Genomic DNA, 23,299 nt, shown 5'->3' with positions numbered 1-23,299 from the left:
GTTAAAATCATATGAAATGCGTTCTCTGAATTAAATTAGAAGTCAATATTGAAAAGGAATCTAGAAAATCCAATAAATATTTGAAAATTATATAGCACATTTCTAAACAGCCTTAGGTCAAAGAAGAAATCAAAAGGGAAATGAAAACGTATTTTGACCCAAATGAAATGAAAACACATTTCAAAATTTGTGGGGTATAACTAAACCAGTATGTATAGGGAAATTTGTACCATTAACTGCTTACATAAGAAGAAATGTCTGAAAAAAAAAAAAAAGAATGTCTGAAATCAAGTTGTGGCCACCAGACCAAGCAACATGGGTATCACCAAGGAATTCACATATGCAAGTCCTTGGGCCCTACTTCAGACCTACTGAACCAGAAACTCCAGGTGTGAGGCTCAGCCACCTGTGGCCCTCCAAGTGATTCTGTAGTACGTTCAACTTTTGAGAAACACTGATGTATATTGTTTCTTGTTTTTATTGTGTTAGGATTTCTTCAACACGGAGTCTACAGTTTATACAGTGGTAAAGTTCATTTCATTAAAAACAATATAGTTTTGGATGGTCTGCTAATTTTTTGTCATTTAGAAAACTTCCTGGGCTCAAAGAGTCCTGGCAAGTGATTGTGCTGTGCTTAGTCAGTCAGTTGTGTCCAACTCTTTGTAACCCCGGGACTTCTCTATCATGGGGATTCTGCAGGCAAGAATACTGGGGTGGGTTGCCATGCCTTCTCAACCCAGGGATTGAACCCGGGTCTCCCGCATTGCAGACGGATTCTTTACCATCAAGCCACCAGAGAAGCCACCAGGAAAGTGATTAATCCTACAAATAATGCTTCATTTGTTAAAAAGATCCAAACTTCAGAAAACATAGTTAAAACTGCTTTTGAAATCTCCAGGGGAAATGTAGCACCACTGAATAATTCCTACTGCCTATAGTAGGAATTCTCTTCATGTGGGAACCAAATATAATCAAAAGGAACAGAGACATATTAAATTTAAATAGCTGATAATATACAATTAATTTGCTTGAAATATGGTTTTATAACTATACTCAAATACGAACTTGTCTCATGTTCTAGAAAGTCACTTCTAACAAAATATTGAAACCCTAATATAACCCTAATATATTGAAACCCATCAGAAGCAACGATGCCTACAGTGGTAGACATCATCTTTCCAACTAATTCAATGCATCAACCTAAAGAAGATCTGGTCTCTATCTAAATTTGCTGACTCACATCTTTCCTGGGATAAGGAGAGAAAGATTTTGGTTTTAACGTGCTTCAGTTACAGCTTCTGCTAATCAGGAAAAAAGGAAATCCACATTGTATCAAAATACTTAACTGACAAGTATAGATGATAAGAATATGAAGGCAACATTTGCCTTGGAAGAATTGTAATATGGGTAATCTATTAATCTTGGTTTGTTATGACAGTATTCAAAAATAAGGGAAAAATATAGTGAAGTGCTTCTAGACTCCAAAGGGAAAATGTAATCCATTCTATAACAGTTTTTCTTCCTTTTCCCAAATCTTTGCTGACTTCTACCAGCTTTGGTTCTGTCTAAGAAACTGCCTGCTGCTCTTTTCCATTTTTGTTTGTTTGTTTGTTTTAAACAGGAGCCACAACAGCTGCCTATGGGGCTATGGGAGTATAAATAATCAAGTAATCAACCAGCCACCACTGTTAAAATGTTTTAATATCAATGTAAAATGAGATCAGGGTTTTACAAGCAAGTTTCAGAATGTGAACGTCGATTTCTAAGATGATTTCTCTTCTTTTCAGGAGCCTGAATATGAACACACATAAATCTTAGGGTTTTTTTTAATATCAAGGTATTTTTCCCATTTTAATACAACTGTAATTGACAAACATGCAAAATAACTAAGCTCCAAATCAAAGACTTTTAGTAGAAACATCCAAGTGAAAAATGAAGCATTTTAATTTACTTATTGACCATAAACTCAGCAAGAAACCATCTTTCCTCCCATATCTCAGAAAAACCACCACCAACTAATTTATTTCTAATGCATCAATACCATTAACACTATTTAGCCCTCCTTTGTCAGCATCCAGATATCCCTGGCTCAAACTAAGTAAATTAATGTCACAGTTCCAGGGCTGGAAATGTCCCACCATCCTCTTCACTGCATTACACTAACAAGGCACCTACCAACAATGCACAGGGTAGGAAACGAGCCACGAAGAACATAATGGCTTGACTGAAGAGTGCCAACTGAGTGGCAATTGAGTGAGGATATTAGTGGAAATGTAAAATTCTAGGAGGTATTCTTTTTTCATTCTCTCCAAGTTACCAACATGTATAGTACCACAAAGTAAAGAGTAGGGGAAGGTAACAACAGTCACATACATGAAATCTCCCTAGAACTAAAAGCAAACTAAACAAAATCCAAACTATAGTGGGCCAATGAACTGAATTCCATTTGGGTTTTGTTTGTGGCTGCAAGCAATCTCTAACCTGAGATTCATAAATTAGGGAACAGTTTCAATGCACTGAGGGATCAGCATTTTGTATAAGAGCATTATTAAAGCATTTTCAGAGTTGTATGTGTTTCATTGTTGAATCTGGTACCAACAGTCAAGAAACAACTAAATAATAATAATTTTAAAAAAACTCAAGTATTTCCTTTTTACTATACCTGCTTCCAAACATTACAAAGTATCTTTAACACAATTTTCTATGTCATCCCTTAAGTGAATTAGCCAAACATAACTGTAATATTACACATAACTCAAAACATAACTGTAATATTACATATAAGAATAATTTTCCTTCAATAACTTAGTCTGTTCCAAAGTATTTCTGTCCAAAATGTGTAGGTGCAACAGGATGAACTTCAGTAGTTAAAATTGTGATCTCTGGAAACTCTTGAATGATTGATTTGGCACCTTCAAAAATAAAAGAAAAATTGTCATTATGGTGGGATTTTTTTTTTATAACATTACCTGGAATTCAGTAATTTTATGGTCAGTCAGCAGGTCTACTACTGACAGAAGACAGAGAGCAATAACCTTTGGACAAATAGTTAGACTTGGTTAATCTCGTATTCATATAATTTCTGATACCTGAAAAGTTTTTATAGTAGTCAGACTATGTTTCCACCCATTCACTAATAAATTCTAAGAATCAAACTGCTTTGTATTCAATACATGAAAAATATATTCAGTTATAGCAACTTTTCCCCTAATGAGTCTTATTTGTTTTATTTTAAAGGCAGCTGATAGAATATAGTCCTTCTGGAAACAGGATCATACATTAGATGATGGTTTCTCAATTGGAACACTGTTGAAACAAGTGCAAATACTTTTTTGTTATATCACAGAAAGCTACTTTTTGAGAATTTATAACTCTAGCCTGGGCGGGGAGGAGGTGGAGGAGGAAAGGACAGGGACTAGCTTGGATCACAGTCAAACTAAAAAGCCATAGCAAGGATGCTACAGAATAAGATTTTTTCATCTATAATGTCAAAGAATGAGTATCCTATTCTACTAACGCATATATATATATATATATAAATATATAAATATATATATGTGTTAGTTTGGAATTTAGAAAAATGATAACAATAACCCTGTATGCGAGACAGCAAAAGAGACACAGATGTATAGAACAGTCTTTTGGACTCTGTGGGAGAGGGCGAGGGCGGGATGATTTGGGAGAGTGGCATTGAAACATATAAATTATCATATGTGAAACGAATCGCCAGTCCAGGTTCGTTGCATGATACAGGGTGCTCGGGGCTGGTGTACTGGGATGACTCAGAGGGATGGGACGGAGAGGGAGGTGGGAGGGGGTTCAGGATGAGGAACACATGTACACCCATGGTGGATTCATGTCAATGGATTCATGTCAATGTAGGGCAAAACCAATACAATATTGTAAAGTAAAAAATAAAAATAAAAAATAAAAGAACTAACACAGTTACTTTTCTACTCCCAAAGACAGAAAACCCAATAATTATTTGGTGATCTCAAAATTTACAATGCTACCTCTGTTATATAGACAGATGACCAAGCAAAACAGCCTTTGTAACCATCAACATTTGAACTACAGGTAAGTTTTCATTATGAAACAGCAAAATAATCAATGGCCTACTAAGTGTGACTCTCTCAAGTGGTTTCTCTGTAGCCTCTTCATGGTTGACTGAGATACGGAACCTTTGGAAATGATGAAATGCTCTAACTAGAAGCAACACATTTCTCTTTCTTATGAAACAAATACAAATTCATTGTAGAACATTTGGAAAATACAAAAAAAAAGGTTAAAAACTAACATAAGTCACTTAGAATTCCATCACCCTAAGATAACCACTATTAATTTAAAATAAAAATTGAATTAGTATTGTGCATCTGTCTAGCCTGTCATGTTGAGGAAAGACTTACTAGGTTTCATGTTAAACCCAAGTCTGATTTTGGTAGTCGTAATAATTTGTATTCAGTTCAGTTCAGTCGCTCAGTCGTGTCCGACTCTTTGTGACCCCATGAATCAGACCACGCCAGGCCTCCGTGTCCGTCACCATCTCCCAGAGTTCACTCAGACTCACATCCATCGAGTCAGTGATGCCATCCAGCCATCTCATCCTCTGTCGTCCCATTCCCCTCCTGCCCCCAGTCCCTCCCAGCATCAGAGTCTTTTCCAATGAGTCAACTTTTCACATGAGGTGGCCAAAGTACTGGATTAGTCATCTCTAAAATTGGTGATGACATTTTATCCTATTCTAATGCTGTTGTGTTTCTGTTATTTTGATAGACCAAAATTTTTATTGTTGCAATGATGTCAAAACATATCAAATTTTACATTTTAAATATGTGATATATTATATGCCTATTATATCTCAATAAAGTTGCTAAAAATAGATTGATCAAACGTGACAAAAACTGTAAGCAGGTCCTGGATATGATCTTCCTATATGTAAAGCTAAAGTCAGTCTTTTTCTGACTCTTAAAAAATTTCTGCAGCCTAACTCATAGTTCTGAAAGTCAATAGAAAACTGTGGTGATGCCTGAGTGGTCAGTCTCACTAAAGCTATTGTTCATTCTGCTCTTACATTTAGATTTTCTGACATCATTAAATATTTTTTTCAAAAACATGACTTAACAGTTTTTAATATTACATACAGTTGATCCTTGAACAACATTGGAGGCTAATCCACATATAACTTATAGTCAGCCTTCTGTATCTGTAGTTCCTCTACATACATGAATTCAACCAACCATGGATTGTGTTGTACTATAGTATTTACTACTGAAAAATATCCACATATAAGTTGATCCACACAGTTCAAACTCACATTGTTCAAGGGTCAACTGTATATTTAACTATTTCCAAGTAAGTCACTTATATACTTTCAAATTTTTTCTTACATGAAAATGATAGTCTCTCCAATGACTATCCTAAACACTGAATTTCTACATGCCTTTATGATTATTTTTTTAGGATACTTTCATAATTGTCTTAGCTTATATGGCAAAGAAACCCAGTGTCTTAAATTAGGCTTACCTCTCTCAGGAAATGGAGAACACAAATTCTTTCATCATGCCCTTTGAGCAAAAGTCTAAGTTTAAAAACTTCTGCTCTTTGCTTCATACTACAAAGCTTACTTCAGAAAGACCACAGGGTTAGCTAGAACCTTGATTTTCTTGTTGTTTGAGAGCATTTCTCAGGCTCAGGTGGGGAGCCAGGAGAAATAGGGACCTTTCAGCCACCGGCAAGCTCTGCTCAAACAGGGTAACTATGAAAACAATTGCAAATCCCTTCAGTGTGGTTAATTTATACTTTTCCATTTGAATTTGAACATTAGAATGGTTGAATGGTGTAAAGTATCATAACTAAGCTTAGAGATGACAAACACAAAATTCAGTTAGGAATTAATGTGAAAGCAAATGAACTTTTCTTCAGGATGAATGGTTGGAGAGATGAACACTTAACCACTCCATGACTATCCAGAGCCCCAGTTGCTGCCTCTTGTTAAACTCACCATGAGGAGTGGAGAACAGACTGAGTAGGATAATAACACTAGGTTGAACTCCATGTTCTATGAGAACTTTTACAGCTTCAATTACAGTATTTCCAGTACCTGAAATCAAATGAAAATCAAATGCATTGGCAACTTTAACAATCATCTCAAAATATCTTTGAAGTTGTTTCAAAGGAAAAGCAGTTTAATAATCTAACATAAGATACTCCTAGATAAAGCTTCATTTGAAGATGCCCGTTTTTTATAAATGATGTTATTTTCAACAACAGACATAACCCATGTACTTTTCAGCTTTCAAATGCACAAGCCCTAAATTCATTCAGTATTTGAGATATCAAATGTAATACCCACCTGCTACCCCCAACTCTAGGATCTGAGCAAGCATAGGAAAAGACTAGAATAGGAGAAAAAAATATTACCTCCAAAGAGAATAAATCCTTGAGAAAATCATTGCTATACTCTGAGCTAGAAAAGGGACATATTTCAATATATATTCTGTGTTCTATATATTTTGCCTCATTAAATCTTTTGCTTCAATCTGTTATCTTAAAATAGAAGCTTTTTGGAGCTAATAAAGTTTGACTAATGCATATTTTCTTATTACACAATAAAAATTCCCCAGAGAACTGCCCAGGGCAACTCCAAATCCAACTGAGAAAAACAAAAAAAGAACACATTTAGAAACAGTTTCATTTTTAAAGAAGGGTACCTAGCAGGTAGGCACTAAACTGAATTTTAACCCTAATCAAAGGTTACAAATTAAATGCAAGCAACTCACTGAGAATTGGATACATCAGAAGGACTTTTCTTCTGTAAATGTCTGGGGGGAACTTGGCATAATATACTTTGGCTCTTTGTGTCTCCTCATCACTCTGAATCAGGATCTTTCCAATTCGTATGGATCGACAGCAGTCTCGTAAACCTTGTTCCATCGCCTCACCTTGAAGTAGGAAATAAAAAAGAAAGAGTGATTAAGAGTAGATAGAGTGAAAGTCTGAGAATAAGCCAAAGTAGAGCTTGTGATTATTATTAACACAATAAAGACACTATCAAAATGGAAGCGATTCTTCTTAAGCTAACAGCTTTCACTTCTGATAAAATATGATTTTATACTTAGTTCAGGTCAATGAAACTAGATTAAGGGCTGGTCAATGAAACTAGGATAAGCTAATTTTACTTCTGGCTTACAAGTTTTAGAGTTGTCATGCTTCCATGATTACAGGTAATAAAGCATTTAAGCTGTTCTCTGAACTTTTCTATATCAGGAACATTTTAATTATATTATTTTAAGGACACTGTATTACTTTCATCAGACAAAAATATAAAATATTATGGAAGAATGAGGGCTGTAGATCAAAGGCTCTACATTTAGATCAAGCTGACATCAAGAGATATCATGTAGCCCCAGCAATGACTTCAGTGGCAGAGGCTTGGCTGGCAAACAGTGAAAAAGTAATATGCTGTTCCCTCCTCCCCAGAAATCCAGACCAAAACCACCATCATCCCCTTGGTTTCTGAAGGTAAAGGTATTTTTGAGTCTGAATTCATTTAAGGAAGTGTTTGCTAAAAGTCAATCATTCTCACATCATCTTCAAGATTTTAGGCCACATCAAAATTCTTCTTGTACAGTTATTTACTTAATATTTTTCTTTAAATAAATTATTTTCGTTTATATTTAAGAGGAAACTGTACATCACTAGTGAAAATATAGAAAGTTTCTTTCTAATAGATATGGAAATAAACCAAGAGCTACTAAAGTTAAAAACATCCTCTCTATGCATCACTCCGAGGTCATCAGGTATACACTAGGGGTGCGAGGACCATGCTGTTGCCTTTAGGGCAGAAGCTGGACTAAAACAGAAGAAATTGTGCCTTAAAAGTCCATCTCCATTGTCTTTACCAGTTTTAAAAGGTTGAACAGCATTGTTCTGAAAATCCTATCATTACTTAAGAGCTACTTTCTATTTAAAAAAAAAAAAGGAGCATAAAGCTCCTATTTTATTTGAAATACCCAGTTGTTCACAAACAGAACTTCATAGCCAGAGGAGCAATAGAAATGTTTATATGTGAAAAAAAAAGTCCAGGGACTTTCTTGGTGGTCCAGAGATTAAGACTCCACACTCCCAGTGCAGGGGGCATGGGTTCAGTCCCTGGCAGGGCAACTAAGATCCCACATGCACAAGGTTCAGCCAAAGGGAAAAAAATCCATCTGTTTCCAATGCAAGCAAGTGGGGATTCTACCATACCCTGGATCTTGTACAAAGAATAATTAATGAATTAAGTTGCTGAATGGAAATAATCATCCCCACGTAACAGGTAGTTACAGACATGTTATTTTGCTGCACAAAGGTTAATTTACAAGGGCAATTGGTTGGACTCAAACACAAACACATTAGACTAGCAATTGGAAATACCTAGAGTTAATCACAGTTCAGTTCTTTTGCCTACATAATCACATACTCATCAAACATAAAACTAAAAATATTAAACAAGCCATTCAGTCCAGCTCCTGACAGGGTACGACTGTTCCTCACAAAAGAAATTTAAAAATCAGAACAAAGATTTTCTCTAGTTGAGTGCTCAAAGTTCTACAGGTCTGAATTTGTGCTATTACATACTCCATCCATCTTCAAGCTTCCCTATTCTCTCCAAGATAGTATCATTATATCCTCCTATTCTTCCACTCTCCTCTGAATTTTTCAAAGCTGGCTTGCCCATGGGGACACACCACTAGGGAAGATGCGCTGCAGTTAAAATTAGCCAAACTCGGCAACACATGGGCCATAATTCAAAGGCACTATGAGGATAGACAACACAGGTGGTGAGATGTAAGCTCAGGAGACAAGCCTACCTCTCAGAAAACAGCAACTGTATCTAAGAATGCAAAGAGACAAAGTCACACATATACAAACCTACCGCTTCTCATTATGCTGACCCCACAATTTCCCTTTTCAAATTTCACTCCTTCATACTTGTACCCTGTTGGGGAATAAAACCAAATAATTTATCTTTCATCATTGGAGCAACTATTTATTTAATAAAGTATCTATGGTTTAAAGTAGATGGGCACAGAACAACTCTTATCCAAACATACTGTATAACATCTTAGGTTCCCTGTGAAAGCAATAAGAAGAGTCATGATTTTTCAGTTACTTCTTCATAAGAAGCCTGTGGGAATAATTGGGTGAGGTAGACTTCATCGAGCAGGAATAAGCCTTATGATAGCATGATATTCACATACACGTTTCTTAAATTGAATTCAGAGGAGAATTGTTGCATTCCAAGAATGCTAGAAACCCCATAAATTCAAACTAAGAGCCCACTGCGAGCCACAGCAGAGAGCCTCCTTATTCCTGTCCACTTTTATTAACCTGCATTCTGTGTTTAAAAGCAGAAGAGAAAGACTGAAGTAATTATCAAGACACATTCATGCCTTGGTCTCAGACCAAATTTGTATCAATTTTGATGCAGCAAGATTAGTCCCTAATTTTCACAAAATCAACCTTTGGATATAACAGTTTCCATTATTTAATAAAGAACCATATCAGAATTTTAAATCCCTAAAATAGGGATCCTTGACTGCTCTCTGTTAGAGCAGAACAAATTTAAATCCTCTTCTCCAATCCTCATCGTTTCTCTTTTTTACTTTTCTTTCTTTTACCTGGAGTTTCTATTGCTAAACCACCCCAATCATTTGTTAACACATGTATCTTCCTCACAAAGGTGAAGTTAAGTTGACAGCAATTCTTAGCTCTGGTCCCAATGTGCCATCATCAAAGGTAACATCCGAATGCTGAAGAATATTTATTAACCTTTAACTTAAACTGACAAGCAAACTATTAACAAAAGTCATTCACATTAATTTCTTTACTAAATGTCCCCAAACTTAATAAGTTGTTTAGAAGAACAGCTCCATGCAGATGCCTCATTTTGCACACTGATTTACTCCGACTGCTTTCTTCTCATTTTCCCCCAATTCCACCCGAGAATTTTTATGAGAATATGTGAGTAACAGCCCTGATTACCTGTTGGAGTGGTCACCATGCATTCTTTATACGGCAACTGATTCAATCCCTCTTCCACAACAAGTCTGATCTAGAGAGTCAAAGGAAGAATAATTTGAAAACTTGTTAAGAATCTCCTGTTATCTGTTAGCCTCAGGAGTTTAACACCAGGCAAAAAGTCAGCAACATACTAGGCAAGGATTTAACTTATAGTAGTAGGAAGGGAGACCCTATCATGTGTTAGATTCAGTTCAGTTCAGTTCAGTCTCTCAGTCGTGTCCTACTCTTCGTGACCCCATGGACTGCAGCACACCAGTCCTCTCTATCACCAGCTCCCGGAGTTTACTCAAACTCACGTCCATTGAGTTGATGATGCCATCCAACCATCTCATCCTCTGTTCTCTTCTTCAATCTTTCCCAGCATCAAGGTCTTTTCAAATGAGTCAGCTCTTCGCATCAGGTGGCCAAAGTATTAGAATTTTTGCCTTAGCATCAGTCCTTCCAATGAATATTCAGGACTGATTTCCTTTAGGATGGACTGGTTAGATCTCCTTGCCGTCCAGGGGACTCTCAAGAGTCTTCTCCAACACCACAGTTCAAAAGCATCAATTCTTCAGCACTCAGCCTTCTTTATAGTCCAACTCTTACATCCACACATGACTACTAGAAAAACCGTAGCTTTGACTAGACGGAGCTTTGTTGGCAAAGTAATGTCTCTGCTTTCTAATATGCTGTCTAGGTTGGTCATAACTTTCCTTCCAAGGAGTAAGCGTCTCTTAATTTCATGGCTGCAGTCACCATCTGCAGTGATTTTGGAGCCCAAAAAATTAAAGTCTGTCACTGTTTCCAGTTTCCCTATCTATTTGCCATGAAGTGATGGGACCGGATGCCATGATCTTAGCTTTCTGAATGTTGAGTTTTAAGTCAACTTTTTCACTCTCCTCTTTCACTTTCATCAAGAGGCTCTTTAGTTTCTCTTTGCTTTCTACCATAACGGCGGTGTCATCTGCATATCTGAGGTTATTGATATTTCTCCCAGCAATCTTGATTCCCACTTATGCTTCATCCAGCACAGAATTTTGCATGATGTACTCCGCATATAAGTTAAATAAGCAGGGTGACAATATACAGCCCTGACATAGTCCTTTCTCAATTTGGAACCAGTCTGGTGTTCCATGTCCAGTTCTAATTGTTGCTTCTTGATTTGGATACAGATTTCTTAGGAGGCAGGTCAAGTGGTCTGGTATTCCCATCTCTTGAAGAATTTTTCACATTTTTTTGTGATCCACACAGTCAAAGGCTTTGGCATAGTCAATAAAGCAGAAGTAGATGTTTTTCTGGAACCGTTAGATTTTCTGTTAGATTCAGAGATAGAACCAAATGTCAAGCTGCTTGCTGCTAGGTATCCAACCTTGGTGAGGCATGTGATTGTCACTAAAAGGCTCAAGTATGCCTTTTGATTCTCATTCAGTTAGTCCAGTCTATATTATGAGAAATGCAAAACCACAGCAAGTGCAAGAATCATGGCAGGAACACTTGGACATAATACACTTCTGGTAACTCTGGAAATAGTGCCAACCGGGAACTGCTTTGCCTTGTTTAGTACTTTGAAATTATTAAGTTGGATGCTTTTTAACAAAGGCCCACCATGATGCAGAATAAATCCTGAATTTCTTAGGAGGAAATAAATGAGTGGATGGAACTGAACCAATTTACTGAGCTTGAAGTAGGATACAGTTGAATGTATTAGGACTTCCCAGCTTAAAAAAAAAAAGGCTCCTAATGATCTTAATGTGCACAGAGCAAAGAATCCATCAGAACTACAAGGAATATCCTCCAAAACCCATCAGATATTCCTATGAACATCCAGAGGCCACTACAAAAAGGCAGTGCTGAGTCTGTAGAGCACATTTTCTCCAATCAGTATTACATTACTGATTAAGAACAGCAGGGAGAAATGTCATGCCCTATGCTCTGTTTTCACAACAAAACACCCTGCTGCCGTTAAAATGATAAATGTTAAATGGGCTGCATTGTGTCAACCTGGAGTACCAGAGGGTCCAGGAACCTCATGAATACTGTGTGTGTGTGTGTGTGCATACTCACCTCTAGCCACCATCATCTGTGGAGATTAATGTTTCTTATGAGCAAAGTACAAAGAAAGAAGATCATTTTCTTTGAAGAGCCTTGTTTTCCTTCTAGCAATACTCCTCTAAAGAGTCTTACCACCTGCCCATCGCCTCCAACTTTGGGACAAGAATTAGTGTGTCCAAGCTTTACAGGAGAACATAAACCAGAAGAAGGGTATAACCTCTTATCAAGAGTTAAAATTCAAAACCTGAGTGCCAGGAAGCCAATCCTGACAAATTCAGGACAGAATTAATGTCAACTTATAACAGGACCCTTGCGCTAGAAGAAACAGTATACTAGAAATTCCCATCATCAGAAACCTCAACAGCTCCAGTCCCTACCACAACCACAACTGACCTTCCACACTTTGCACCCCCAATATCAGGACCTTCAAACCAACTGCAGAGAACAGAGAGGTCCAAAATTACCATCCACTCAGGTGAATTTTGCCCTGGGTCCTTATTATCTCATTAGACTAAGACATAATGCCTGCCCTTTCAAGCAAGCATTTTATAATAACCATGATCTTAATTCCTATGTTCTATAGGAAAATAGCACATGGAGAGCAAAAGAAAGAAAGAGAGAGAAATCATTTTCTACAGTGAACACTAAGGTCTCTGTTTTCCCCCACAGCAGCCACTGGCAAAACTGTCTTGAACCCTTTGGTTTGATAAAAGCAAAAAGAATAACCTATCACTCCAAGAATGTCAATTACATTTATCTTGATGCAATCCAAGGATTTTTACTGCCCCTGGAAGCTCAAATAGAAGTGGCCTTTGAACCAAGAATACATAAAAGTCAAAAGTGGAATATGTGCTGTCTACACTCTTTTGGAATAAAGATTTCCCTAGGAAAAATGCAAATGAAGAGTTTTATACCTCCCCCCACCCAACATCATCACATTTCCTTTAATAATCTATCTTCTACTATCTGGTTATAACTATAAGCTTAATAAGTCACTTTTCTTTCTTTCCCAGACTAAACAACGAGAACAGTATTTATACTGTAAACCACACAAGATCAGGGACCATGTCTTTTTGCTTTACCACTGAATCTCCTCCTACCTACAACACAGTCTGGCACAGTGTCTGACTCATATGAGTTCAATGTATATTTCACAAAGTGATGAATATTAGGAACCACAGTAGAACATGTGTCAACCTCATTCCAGGCACTAAACAAACATAGATACACACACAAGAAATAAACAGGGCTTACCTAAGACAGCCCAATTTGGCCTGAGATCCTCTCAGATGACACTAGCTAAACAGAATTGGGCTTGGTCAATTCTTAACAGGAATTCCCTAAGTGTAGACAGTATACACAGGTGAAGATACTACAGAAAATAAGAGGCAAAATAGATATCCATCCCCATGTAAACTATAAGATAGCTATTAGCTTTTGTGCATTTTATGGACACTACTAGCTCTCTTTACATCTTTGGTTTCCTTTTAATTTACATCACTTCACTGACCTAAGAAGAGGTATTTAAGACTCAGGATCAAGTTACCAAGATCCACTTGAAAAGCAGTGGTACATCAGAACTATAGACAGCGAGTTTGTAGACAATGATTTGAGGTGAATGGGATTGAGGCAGAGTTTTAATGCAAAAGTAGAAACAACACTTGCAAAGTCTAGCAAGATGTTACTTGGTACCATCTCTCTCAACCCCAGAATGTTCTCAAACAAAAAGCCCCTTGGGCTACTATGATTATAACACTAGGAACAACAATGAAATGAAGATTGAAAGCCTCCATCCACCTACCAAACGATCCGCAGAAAACATGAAGTCCCCTCTACTGGCTGTCCTAAAAAAAAAAAAGGACAAGTTTTAGTCTAGATTAGAGCTTTAAAGTGAAATATTACTTAACATATATACAGTAACATGGATATTAAAATCTATTACATGATAAAAGCTTACCTATAACAGACTATTATTGAGACATGATATTTTTTACTAGGATACAGGAACTTAAATGGAATGACTTCATAAATATTATTGAAAATGCTCATATGATATCATTAGAGACAGAAATTGAAAAGATCATGTAGTCTCCCACTGAACTGCTCAAGTATATACTTTTCAACCAGGAGATGAACAAGTTTCTCCTGGAAAATGGCAGCATATCCAGAGCTCAAGTTAAGAAAAAAAAAATTACAGTAAGAAAACCAGGTTCTCCCCATTCTCATGCACCACTCACCCCAATTTAAAATCCTTATTACCAACATAAGTAACGGTCTACTTTGCCTCCAATTCTTTTTGAAATGAGAACTGTACAAACAAGTTAATCCTCTATTTTTGTTATTGCTTCCAAGAACACATAACCTAATTAACAAGATCTCTTTCTCAAACTATTGATAAATTGTTCCATTTTTCAATCAAATAGCTTATTCCATAGATCTTTCTACCAATTTCCTGTACAATTCCTTCTGGTCAGTATTTTCAGATCCTGAGGTACCCAAGTAATAATAATCCAGGGTTGCACCTACCCACAAACTGTTAAACAGCTTAAAGGGAAATGTTATAAGGCTGACATTTTTTTCTTTTGTAAAAAGCTGTTATTGTTCCTCCTCCTTGTCTCATGTAACTTAAATGATCTGACTGATTTACAGTTTCTATACTTAAAAATCCCCATCTGCCTGCCCATTGCATACCTAAAATATTCCCCAACATAGCATCAAAATGGCATATGTGAGCATATATTATCTCAGTATACCATTAATCACAGCTCTTTTTCAAGCTGTATTTACTTTCTCTGACAGGAGAAAGCAATGAAATATCCCTTACACAAATGGAGTTAGGTTTCTTATAGTAACCACAGTTCTTTCATTAATACAGATACTAACTCTCTAAAATAATTGCAAGAATATAGGTCTAGGTCTGTATTCTTTATATATAAATACTCCCTAAACTCAGAAAACTCTATCCACATGACTACACACAGAGAGCTCATTTAAAACAGGCTTTATTGGCTCCCCTGGTGGCCCAGTGGTAAAGAACTGCCTGCCAGTGCAGGAAACACCAGTTCAATCCCTGATCCGGGAAGATCCCACATGCAGCGGAGCAACTAAGCCCATGTGCCACAACTATTGAGCCTGTGCTCCCAGGCCTAGCAGCCACTACTGAGCCAGTGTGACACAACTACTGAAGCCCATACACCCTAAAGCTCATGCTCTCATGCTCCACAACAAGAGAAGCCACTGTAATGAGAAACCCCCGCACAGCAGCTACAGAGTGGCCTCCACTCACTGCAACTAGAAAAAAGCCTACACAGCAATGAAGACCCAGCACAACCAAAATAAATAAATAAATAAAACAGGCTTTATTTTATGTATTGTGGTTTTCAAATGAAAATATACTATTATATCAGCACCTTTCATTTCTATAAGTCTTCACAACATGCTTGTCAAAGAAGTAAAAGTCAGTGAACTACAAAAAAAAATGCTGAAGACTACTACCCTGTTTGGTAGACCTACACAAACTTGTCTAAGCAGCCAGAACACAGTTTTTCAATAGGGTAGAAAAGTCTGGATTCTTTAAGAAAAGTCTTAAAAAAATATCCAGTAATATATTTTGAGAACACACCTGAAATACTTGTCTTTAATTTCTGATCAGTTACACATAAATATATTACAAAGAAAAGTTATATTAGGTTAAGTGATTGGAGTTACTCAAATTCACTATTTTACTTTAGAATGAAACATTTTAACATCTTCACACTCTCCTTAAAAATATCAGCTTCAGTTGACAACTTCTGCATGATAAACATTTCTCTACATTCCAAAAAAAGTACACAATGTGAGAACCTAATAAGAACTATCATCTCCTGATAGTTATTTAACTTCCAGTAAAACTCAAAGTCATGCCACTATAAACAGTAATTACTAACCTAGACACTGCTGTTTTTGACAGACGTCAGACTCATTCCATTTACTTTGAATCAATTTAGAAGTTAAAGTGAAGCTAGAATACAGTAAGTTGGTTGCATTTTGAACAAAACCCAGTGATCTTCAATATCCACATCTAAATCCTTTACATTCTTAACACCAGAGTTTCATTAAGCAGATATTTCCTGTTAGATCAATCAAGTTGCATATAATCTCTAGGCCCCTATTTTAGACCCAACACTGGACTAAAACATGTGTTAATAAAGATGTTTTAATGTAAACCAGATCCCAGGTCTTATTCACTCCATATACTTGGTTTCAAATCACAACTCTATTGACCTCTGTCTCAAAACCATTCTTTAAAAAAAAATCTATCATACTGTAAACAAAGTTTTGAGAGACATTTTAATCATTTTGTATCTGATAACTTTCCCAAATAAAATCTAACACAAGATCATCACAAAACAACAAACACACTGACACACACCCCTGGATTATTGTATAATATATTCAAATATTTAAACAGTGCTATCCAGGTGCTCATAATTCAAAGCACAGAAATCTAATTAATATTGAGAACCTTTTAAGTTCTGTGAACTCCAAATAGGATTAATAATGCAGACCTAACCATATCTGAGAAAAGTGTCAGCTTATCTTGACACTTTGCCAACAAATGTGCCACACACCTGTAGTAACAAAATGAAAGCCAAAGATACCATTAAAAAAAAAAATAGTTCACAGTGAAACAACAAAAGAATGAGGATCACACCAGAAACCATATCCTCACTTCAATGTGGATTTAGTAAATTGGACTCTTCCCTACTTAAGACAGTGTATAAAGCACTTTAAAGTTTCCAGAGAAGCTACAGCAATTGTACATAGTTTAAAAATGGACATCTCAAAGCAGACCCAAACCAAGATGAAATCAGGAGAAATCTCTGACCTTTCTTTCAAAATGGGCCAATAGGTATTTACTTATCATACACAACATATGGAACTATGAGACGAATGTTTTATAATATGAAAAAATTAAGACTTCAAGTAGAGATCTCCTCTCTTCTTACTAGACCTCACTACTACTACTAACTACTTTGCTGTTGCTGCTACTACTACTACTACCACCACTAGAGGAATTCTCTAGTATTTTGAAGACATCCTTTCCTGGGGCAATTACTTCAATTTCTACAGCAGAAACTGCCATTTGATCATTATCTGCTACATTTTTTCTTTTTTTAAATTTATTTATTTTAATTGGAGGTTACTTTACAATATTGTATTGGTTTTGCCATACATCAACCTGCTACTTATCTATTCAAAATAAACGTGAAAACCTTGCCTCTTTATAAGAAAAATCATTTTAATAACTGTACACACACACACAAGCATTCAGAGTTATTTAGAAGGATTTACTTAAATGGTCCAAAAGTAACAACAGCTAACAGTTCAAAAGCATCAATTCTTCCGCACTCAACTTTCTTTATAGTCCAACTCTCACATCCCTACATGACTAATGGGAAAACCATAGCCTTAACTAGACGGACTTTTGTTGGCAAAGTAATGTCTCTGCTTTTGAATATGCTGTCTAGGTTGGTCAGAACTTTTCTTCCAAGGAGCAAGCGTCTTTTAATTTCATAGCTGCAATCACCATCTGCAGTAATACTGGAACTCAAAAAAATAGTCTGCCACAGTTTCCACTGTTTCTCCATCTATTGGCCATGAAGTGATGGGACCAGATGCCATGATCTTTGTTTTCAGAAAGTTGAGCTTTAACCCAACTTTTTCACTCTCCTCTTTCACTTTCATCAAGAGGCTTTTTAGTTCTTACTTTCTGCCATAAGGGTGGTGTCATCTGAATATCTGAGGTTATTGATATTTCTCCCGGAAATCTTGATTTCAGCTTGTGCTTCATCCAGCCCAGTATTTCGTGTGATATACTCTGTATGTAAGTTAAATAAGCACAGTGACAATATACAGCTTTGACGTACTCTTTTATTTGGAACCAGTCTGTTGTTCCATGTTCAGTTCTAACTGTTGCTTCCTGACCTGCACACAGGTTCCTCAAGAGGCAGGTCAGATGGTCTGGTATTCCAATCTCTTCCAGAATTTTCCACAGTTTATTGTGATCCACACAGTCAAAGGCTTTGGCATAGTCAATAAAGCAGAAATAGATGTTTTTTCTGGAACTCTCTTGCTTTTTCCATGATCCAGCGGATGTTGGCAATTTGATCTCTGGTTCCTCTGCCTTTTTTAAAACCAGCTTGAACATCAGGAAGTTCACGGTTCATGCACTGTTCAAGCCTGGCTTGGAGAATTTTGAGCATTACTTTACTAGCGTGTGAGATGAGTGCAATTGTGCAGTAGTGTGAGCATTCTTTGGCATTGCCTTTCTTAGGGAATGGAGTGAAAACTGACCTTTTCCAGTCCTGTGGCCACTGCTGAGTTTTCCAAATTTGCTGGCATATTGAGTGCAGCACTTTCACAGCATCATCTTTAGGATTTGAAATAACTCAATTGAGATTCCATCACTTCCACTAGCTTTGTTCGTAGTGATGCTTTCTAAGGCCCACTTGACTTTGCATCCCAGGATGTCTGGCTCTAGGTGAGTGATCACACCATCGTGATTATCTGGGCCATGAAGACCTTTTTTGTACAGTTCTTCTGTGTATTCTTGCCACCTCTTCTTAATATCTTCTGCTTCTGTTAGGTCCATACCATTTCTGTCCTTTATTGAGCCCATATAACCCATCAACCCACTCCTAGGCATATACTCTGAGGAAACCAAAATTGAAAAAGACACATGTACCTCAATGTTCACTGCAGCACTATTTACAATACCTAGAACATAGAAGCAACTTAGATGTCCATTGACAGATGAATGGATAAAGAAGCTGTGGTACATATATACAATGGAATATTACTCAGCCATAAAAAGGTATGCATTTGAGTCAGTTCTAATGAGGTAGATGAACCTATAGCCTATTATACAGAGTGAAGTAAGTCAGAAGGAAAAAGATAAATATCATATTAATGCATATATATGGAATGTAGAAAGATGATACTAATGAAAGTATTTGCAGGGCAGCAGTATAAACACAGACATAGTGGGTTTTTTTTAAATTCTTTTAACTGAAGGAAAATTGCTTTACAGACGTGCAAAGCTTTCAAATTCAATTAAGTCTCATTTGTTTATTTTTGTTTTTATTTTCATTACTTGAGATGGGTCAAAAAAGATCTTGCTACGTAACTTAGAGTGTTCTGCCTATAGTTTCCTATAACAGTTTCACGGCGTCCAGCCTTACATTTAGGTCTTTATTCTATTTATTTTTGTGCATGGTGTTATGGAGTATTCTAATTTCATTCTTTTACATGGAGCAGTAGAGTTTTCCTAGCACCACTTACTGAAAAAACTGTCTTTTCTCCACTGTATAATCTTGCCTCCTTTGTCATAGGTTATTTGACCATTGGTGCATGAGTTTATCTCTGTACTTTCTATTCTGTTCCATTGATCTATATTTCTGTTTTTGTACCAGTACCATAGTGCCTTGATTACTGCAGCTTTGATTATGCAAAGCAGAAATAGAAACACAGATGTCGAGAACAAACTTATCAATACCAAGTGGGGAAGGGAGGGTGGGAGAAAGTGGGAGACTGGGATTGACATTTATACACTACTATGTACAAAATAGATAATTAATGAGAACCTACTATATAGCACAGGGAACTCTACTCAGTGCTCTGTGGTAACCTAAATAGGAAGAAAAACTAAAAAAGGGGGATATAAGTATATGTATAACTGACTCATTTTGTGGTACAGTAGAAACTAGCACAACATTATAAGGCAATTATACTCCAACAAAACGTTTTTAAAAAGAATGTGAATTCTACATACAGTTAAATTCCCTTTACTGTCTCCCAATAGCTGAAAAAACCAGCACTCATGCAATCTGAACCATGCATAAATCTAAACATGAAGGCTTAAAATGCCTCAAATGCACATAGCTCTTCAGAATTTATAGCAAATGTTCACAGACAGTATCTTGCTCTAGCCTCCTTGGAGTTTCATGAGATATTATGAACTTACTCATTTTACAAATAATAAAGCTGTAGCACAGAGATGCTAAGCATCTTTCCCTAAGATCACTCTGGATCCTGCTGTCTCCTTCCAAATTTCAGAAGAAGAAAAAAAGATTTTGCTTAGGCCCAGGTTTACTATACCACCCAGGCTTTTCTGAGTAATGAAGTAAAATCAGGTATTGATACTGTCATATAGTCATATATGAATACTGAATGCCATTCCCTCTCCAAGTTTTATAAAAATTGTGAAATGTGATGAGAGCAAAGGAATCCTCATCCCATAAAAAGACATGTGAAAATGTTCATAGTAGCATTATTGATATTAGCCAAAAAATGGAAACCAAACCACCCAAATGTCCATCACCTGATGAATGGATAAACAAAATGTGGTATATCCATAACAGTGAAATATTACTTAGCCAAAAAAGAAATAGTGTACTGATAGAAGATGGGTAAAGCTTGAAAACACCAGGCTAAATAAAATAAAAGAAACTAGTCACAAAAGGCCACATGTTGTATGATTCCATTTACATGAAATGTCCAGAATAGGCACACCAATAGAGACAGAAAGTAGTTTAGTGATTGTCTAGGGCTCTTGGTAGGTTGGAAGGAAATGGGGAGTGACTGCTCATGGGTATGGGCTTTCTTACTGAGGTGATAAAAACAATCTAAAATTTAATGTGGTGATGGTTACAAAGTAATGAACATATTTTAAACCCATTGGATTGTACACTTTAAAAGGTGTACTGTAAGTACATAAATATAGCTCAATAAAGATGTTATTTTAAAAAAATTACAAACAGACATACAAATAACATTTGCCAGACAATTTCTGAAGGTTTGCTAAAGCCCTGAGGCTCATCTACAGGTGCAACACAAGGTCCAAGACAGCACAGGTCCAAAACACAAGGTCAGTAACTCTTGCTGTATAGAAACAAGAATCATCCTATTTTCTTTTTTACAGATAAGTTTTATTTCAGTTCCCACTACCACAACTGCCAAATCTATGCCTCCTACTTTTTAAGATCACTGCTTTATTAGTTCACAAGACCACAGTTTTCAACACTGATTAATTAAAAACCCTTAAACAGTACTTTCACAAATATAATTTTAAGAGCTACAAAGAACTTTTAGTAATTGAGTGACAATTGCTTGAAGACATAGCTGGAATTCAAACATGTAAAAGATAAAATTTCTACCCTCAAGGAGCTTAAAATTGAATAAGTGAGATAAAAGTAAAACAACAACATACAAAACAGATGGTGAATCTTGCATTAAAAAGGCCAGGAAAGATTAGCAAGGAAGAATGATTGAAGGAAAGCTTCTTGGCAGAGGTAGACATTTAATGTTGAAGAATAGGTAGGATATGAACACACAGAGGAATAGTAAAGAGAATTCCAGGTGCGAGCAGAAGTTGGGATGTTTCAGAACTGTTCCTAGGAACCATGAAGAAGGGCCTTAATGTCCATCTAAGTATCCTGACTTTATTTGGTAGGCTCAGAGAAACCAAAGAAGGCTGCTGAGTAGGGCAGTTAGCTAATCAAAGCAGTATATTAAGAAGATTAATTGTTCAGTAATTCGGGGGAACGTGTAGAAGAAAGAAAAACTGGAGACAAGGAAACAATTTGGGAGTCTGTTAATCGTCATGAAGTGAAAGAGCTACGCTATCTGCCCTGTATCTGTTCAACGTGGTTAAACCCATAACCCAGAAATTAGTTGCTGCCCACGTGAAGAGGCACAGAGCAGATAGCACGTTTACCTGATTCGAATGACTGAGGAATTAGTCATTCAGTCATTCGAACGAATGAATGAGGAATCAGTCATTCGAATGACTGAGGAATGACTCGAGATAAAGAGGAAACCGGAGGTTACCTAAAATGCTTCCTCCCTACACAAAGCGACGTTAAGCACCGGTACTGGGAAAGAGAGTAGAAGGCCTGTGTCATGTGACACCGCCCCTCAAAGAAAAGGCCCTGCCCACATCCCAACAGACTCGCTTCCCAACGCCAAGAACCTTAGCCAATTTCACTTCCAATCCCTGCCCACCCCCGCGAGACCCTCCACCTCCCCTACCCCTTCCGCTCTGGCTTACTTGTCCCTGATGATAGTCTGCAGCTCCCGGATCTGATCATTCATTGGCAGGAGCTTAAGCTGTGCCCCGATCTGCCGGGAGACTTCGCAGTCCCCTAGGAGGGAATCGCTGGGTGGAGCGTCATAGTTGCCAGCGCCACCGATGTTTTCTGAGTTGAAGGTGGCGCCACCGGAGGCCTGAGGGTCCCGCTCAGCCGGTACGCTAGAATGCGCGTGCCCGCTGAGAAGAGTCAGCTTGGCCGCGGAATCGCTGTTTCCCCCAGCGTGGGCCGGGATCAGGTCTCCAGCTTGCTGCGGCTCAGGGTTTTGGGTCGAGGCAGAGTTTACTTGCTGATTGTGACAGGGCATGGAGTCCGGACACCGTAACTCCGTGGCCATACACCAGGCCCCGGGCTGTCCCCGCAGCTACCGATCCCTACGGATAAAGAGCAGGGAGAAACGGCCAAAGCTCCTGTGCTCTCCCAGTCGTCCCGCCTCCTCGCAACCTCTAACCCCCTCTGCCCTCTCACCGCCTGGCTTCCACCTCTTCCCTTCTGCACTCTACGTGCAGGCCCCGCCACACCAGACGTACGGGCCCGCTTAAACACATGATTGGCTTTGCTCCCTGCCGCTCTGCAGCTCACCGCTCGTTAACCCTTTTCGTCACTGTGGCTGCTTAACCGAACCTGACAGACGGGTGAGGCTAGGGATGTCTGGTTCTCGCGTCTTCCGGGAGCCCATAGGGATTCCATGCAGAATTTGAGTGAGTGATAGAACCAGGAAAAAACTAGGAGTGGAGGATTATAAAATGGTGATACACAGAGGCCCACGTTTTCAGAATTTGTGTCCTGCCAGAAAAGTTAAACTTAAGGAACTACTGTAATCTACTGGGCTTCCCTGGTGGCTCAGACCGTAAAGCGTCTGCCCGCAATGCGGGAGACCAGGGTTCGATTCATGGGTCGGGAAGATTCCCCTGGAGAAGGAAATGGCAATCCACTCCAGCACTCTTGCCTGGAAAATCCCGTAGACGGAGGAGCCTGATAGGCTACAGTCCATGGGGTCCCAAAGAGTCGGACACGACTGAGCGACTTCACTTTCACTTTCAATCTACTGTAAGCTTGCCTGTGTAACA

The 23,299-nt window shown here is 37.7% G+C and overlaps 1 protein-coding gene across 1 annotated transcript; it reads right to left on the bottom strand.

The window, feature by feature from the left end:
- Positions 1–1,683: 1,683 nt before the first annotated feature.
- Positions 1,684–23,299, bottom strand: UPRT (uracil phosphoribosyltransferase homolog). Its single transcript, XM_070291848.1, has 7 exons — positions 22,190–23,299; positions 13,901–13,943; positions 10,027–10,096; positions 8,918–8,980; positions 6,780–6,941; positions 6,002–6,100; positions 1,684–2,912 (listed from the first exon to the last, which is right to left on the bottom strand). Exons 1-7 carry the CDS (start codon positions 22,564–22,566, stop codon positions 2,806–2,808), a joined length of 921 nt encoding a protein of 306 aa, XP_070147949.1. The 5' UTR covers positions 22,567–23,299; the 3' UTR covers positions 1,684–2,805.

The sequence above is a fragment of the Ovis canadensis genome, chromosome X (genome assembly GCF_042477335.2).
Source record: "Ovis canadensis isolate MfBH-ARS-UI-01 breed Bighorn chromosome X, ARS-UI_OviCan_v2, whole genome shotgun sequence".
NCBI classification, from domain to species: Eukaryota; Metazoa; Chordata; class Mammalia; order Artiodactyla; family Bovidae; genus Ovis; species Ovis canadensis.
Note: the sequence above shows the minus strand (reverse complement) of the source record. Positions and strands in the feature narration are given on the sequence as shown.